This window comes from Capsella rubella, unplaced genomic scaffold (assembly GCF_000375325.1).
Source record: "Capsella rubella cultivar Monte Gargano unplaced genomic scaffold, Caprub1_0 scaffold_7, whole genome shotgun sequence".
NCBI lineage: Eukaryota > Viridiplantae > Streptophyta > Magnoliopsida > Brassicales > Brassicaceae > Capsella > Capsella rubella.
Genome location: NW_006238917.1, coordinates 9174076 through 9177030, shown reverse-complemented (window position 1 = coordinate 9177030; position 2955 = coordinate 9174076). Strand labels below are relative to the sequence as shown.

Here is a 2955-nt window from a genome sequence, read left to right as displayed (position 1 = left end):
TTTCCGTAATTGGGAGACGTGAAACACCTTATGAAAAGCATCGAGCTTCGGTGGTAAGTCAAGTTTGTACGCCACTTTTCCAACTCGCTCAATAACCTTGTACGGTCCAACGAACCTTGGACTTAACTTCTTTCTTTTTGTAAATCGCCCCTTTCCTTTGTACGTGGTTGCCTTAAGATACACCAAGTCCCCGACTTCAAATTCTAACTCCTTCCGACGTTTATCCGCATAGCATTTCTGTCGGTCTTGTGCTTCTTTCAGCTTTATCTTTAAAAATTTCAACTTTGCATTCGTCTCGTCGATAATCTCCGGACCAAACAGAGTGCGTTCTCCGACTGGTGTCCAGCATAAAGGCGTCCTACACGCTCGGCCATACAATGCTTCGTAAGGCGACATTCCGATACTAGCTTGATAACTATTGTTGTACGCAAACTCAACCAACGTTAAGTACTTCTCCCAATTTCCGCCCCAATCCAAGACACATGCTCGCAACATGTCTTCAAGAGTCTGAATAGTTCTCTCGGACTGTCCATCAGTTTGTGGATGATATGCAGTACTCAAGTTCACCCTTGTTCCTAACGCCTTCTGGAATGCTTTCCAAAAATGCGAAGTGAAACGAGTATCCCGGTCGGAAACGATGCTAGCCGGAACTCCATGCAACCGTACTATCTCTTCGATATATCTTGCTGCAATTTCTTCGGCTCCGTCTGTTTCTGAGATCGCCATAAAGTGAGCAGATTTAGTTAGTCTATCCACAACTACCCAAACTGCATCATGTTTAGATTTCCCTTTGGGCAATCCGGTCACAAAATCCATCGTCACATGATCCCATTTCCACTCCGGCATTGGTAAGGTTTGCACCAACCCACTCGGCACTTGGTGCTCGGCTTTAACGAGTTGACATGTTCCACACTTAGCAACCCATTCAGCCACGTCCCTCTTCATTCCCTTACAGTGTTAGTACCTTTTCAAGTCACGATACATCTTTGTTGAGCCCGGATGAATCGAGAATTTGGATTGGTGAGCTTCCTTAAGAATTTCTTCTCTTAACTCCATATTTTTCGGAACGCACACCCGACCATTCACCACAATGGTCCCGTTGTTAGAAGTTTGAAACTCTGTCTTGTTATTCTCGGCCCACAATTTCAACTCTTCGTCATTTTCTTGAGCTAACCGAATTCTACTAAGTAAATCCGCTTGGTTGGCTGCACCCAAACCTAATGGTTCCAACTCCGTAGATAATGCATTCAAGTGCAAAGTTCCCATCATATTACACCTTTTGTTAAAGATTCTTCTTCTCCAGATTTCTATGGCACCCTCATGTAACCCAAAATTTTGCCACATTAACAAGTATCAATGATTCACTGATCCCAACTATTTTTTTTATTTTTCTATATACACAGCATCAACAAGAATCTCAAATTCAAGTTTTTGGAAGGGAACAAAATACTAAAGAGGAATTGAAGTCATGACACAATACATAATGTCAGAAGAATAAGCATGCAGAGAGACCAGAGTCTCTACTTCTGCCTCTTGTAGATCTTAGCCAAGAAGGATTTTAACACTGCTTGAATTGCTTTACTTTGGTGAGCTTCGATCAACTTTGTCAGCTTCTCATAGCTTTCCTTCTCATATTCCATGAATGCAGCCTATGACAAATCAAAGATCAAACGCAGATTATGTACATATTAGATCACATCTCTAATGCCTCTACTTTCATAACAAGATGATAAAGGTCTTTTTCTACTTCACTTGACTAACAAAAGGTCTAAATTAGTGCTAAGTGACAAACCTCGAGATCAAGCTCTTTGTAGAGAGCTTTGACCTTAGCAATGTTTGATGGCTCGCTTTTACCATAGTTTTCCTGAGACATTGAAAAGTTATTCAGTCAGATTAACATGCTGCTCCTGCTTCAATCTTATGCGCATTAGAAAGAAACTGATTCTCACATATAGTATCTTAGTTTGTTCTTCACTGCAGCGTTCCAATGCCTTAACCACCAACCAGGAGCATTTGAAATCCTCTATGTCTGTCCCTATCTGCGTTATACAACACATGCCCCGTGAGATAAGCACCAATATACAGTAAGATCAGCTTCGAAAACGCAATGTGGTGGCATAAATATTTACCTTGCCAAGTGTCTCGGGATCAGCATAACAGTCCAAATAATCATCCTATGGAAAAGAAAAGATATTAACTTGCTATTACTGCTCTTTTGGATCTTCAAATGAACCCATAATATGACTCTCATGTATTAGTTACTAATTACCTGTACTTGAAAGTAAATTCCCATGTCAACAAGAACATTCTTCACATCAGTATGGGTTTCCAAATTTTCTCCCGCCATAAACAATGCACAAGCAACCTGAGTACAGGAATGAATTTTTTAGTAGTCCTAAAATGCATCAATGGATATGCCTCCTAGCACTATTTAACAGATCATCCAACTACATAACAAAATGTGTCTAGCATAAGAAAGCATTTACTTGCTGCCTGAGAACTTATGCGTGACTCTAAAGAGAGACAGAGAGGGATTAAGAATCTATACTCACAGGAAGATAAAATGAGTAATAAGATGTTTTGTACTGGACAATACGCCTATGGCTGCACGTTTAAGAAAACTATATCATCAGTCAGGACGTGTTAATGCTATTCCACTGCATCAACCATTAAGAAGAGGTGAAATCTCTCACATTTGCAACGAGTACTTGGACAAGTCTTTTTCTCCATCAAAGGTAGTGATCAAATCAATCATCTGGCCAGAAGCTGTTTGAAACTCTACCTAGAAATGAATGATGTAAGAGAATAGAGTTGGATCAATTGTGAAATTGGAAAGTTAAACGCCAAAGAGATTTTTACCTCATTAAACAAATCAACGAGGTCAACATAGTAAGGCATTTCCCTGAAGTGCTTTCTGAGAATCCTGTGGATATGATTGCGAAGTAGAACCCCATC

At 40.3% G+C, this 2955-nt stretch overlaps 1 protein-coding gene across 1 annotated transcript in view; it reads right to left on the bottom strand.

Annotated features, from left to right (window-relative positions):
* Positions 1 to 1323: 1323 nt before the first annotated feature.
* Positions 1324 to 2955, bottom strand: part of LOC17878171 (farnesyl pyrophosphate synthase 2) — an 8702-nt gene continuing 7070 nt past the window's right edge. The window contains exons 5-12 of the mRNA XM_006284482.2: positions 2860 to 2949; positions 2694 to 2782; positions 2553 to 2604; positions 2270 to 2365; positions 2130 to 2174; positions 1950 to 2039; positions 1793 to 1864; positions 1324 to 1649 (exon numbers count right to left, since the gene is read on the bottom strand). Coding sequence (XP_006284544.2) covers positions 1521 to 1649; positions 1793 to 1864; positions 1950 to 2039; positions 2130 to 2174; positions 2270 to 2365; positions 2553 to 2604; positions 2694 to 2782; positions 2860 to 2949 — 663 coding nt within the window. The 3' untranslated portion in view covers positions 1324 to 1520. The remainder of the gene's footprint in view (positions 1650 to 1792; positions 1865 to 1949; positions 2040 to 2129; positions 2175 to 2269; positions 2366 to 2552; positions 2605 to 2693; positions 2783 to 2859; positions 2950 to 2955) is intronic.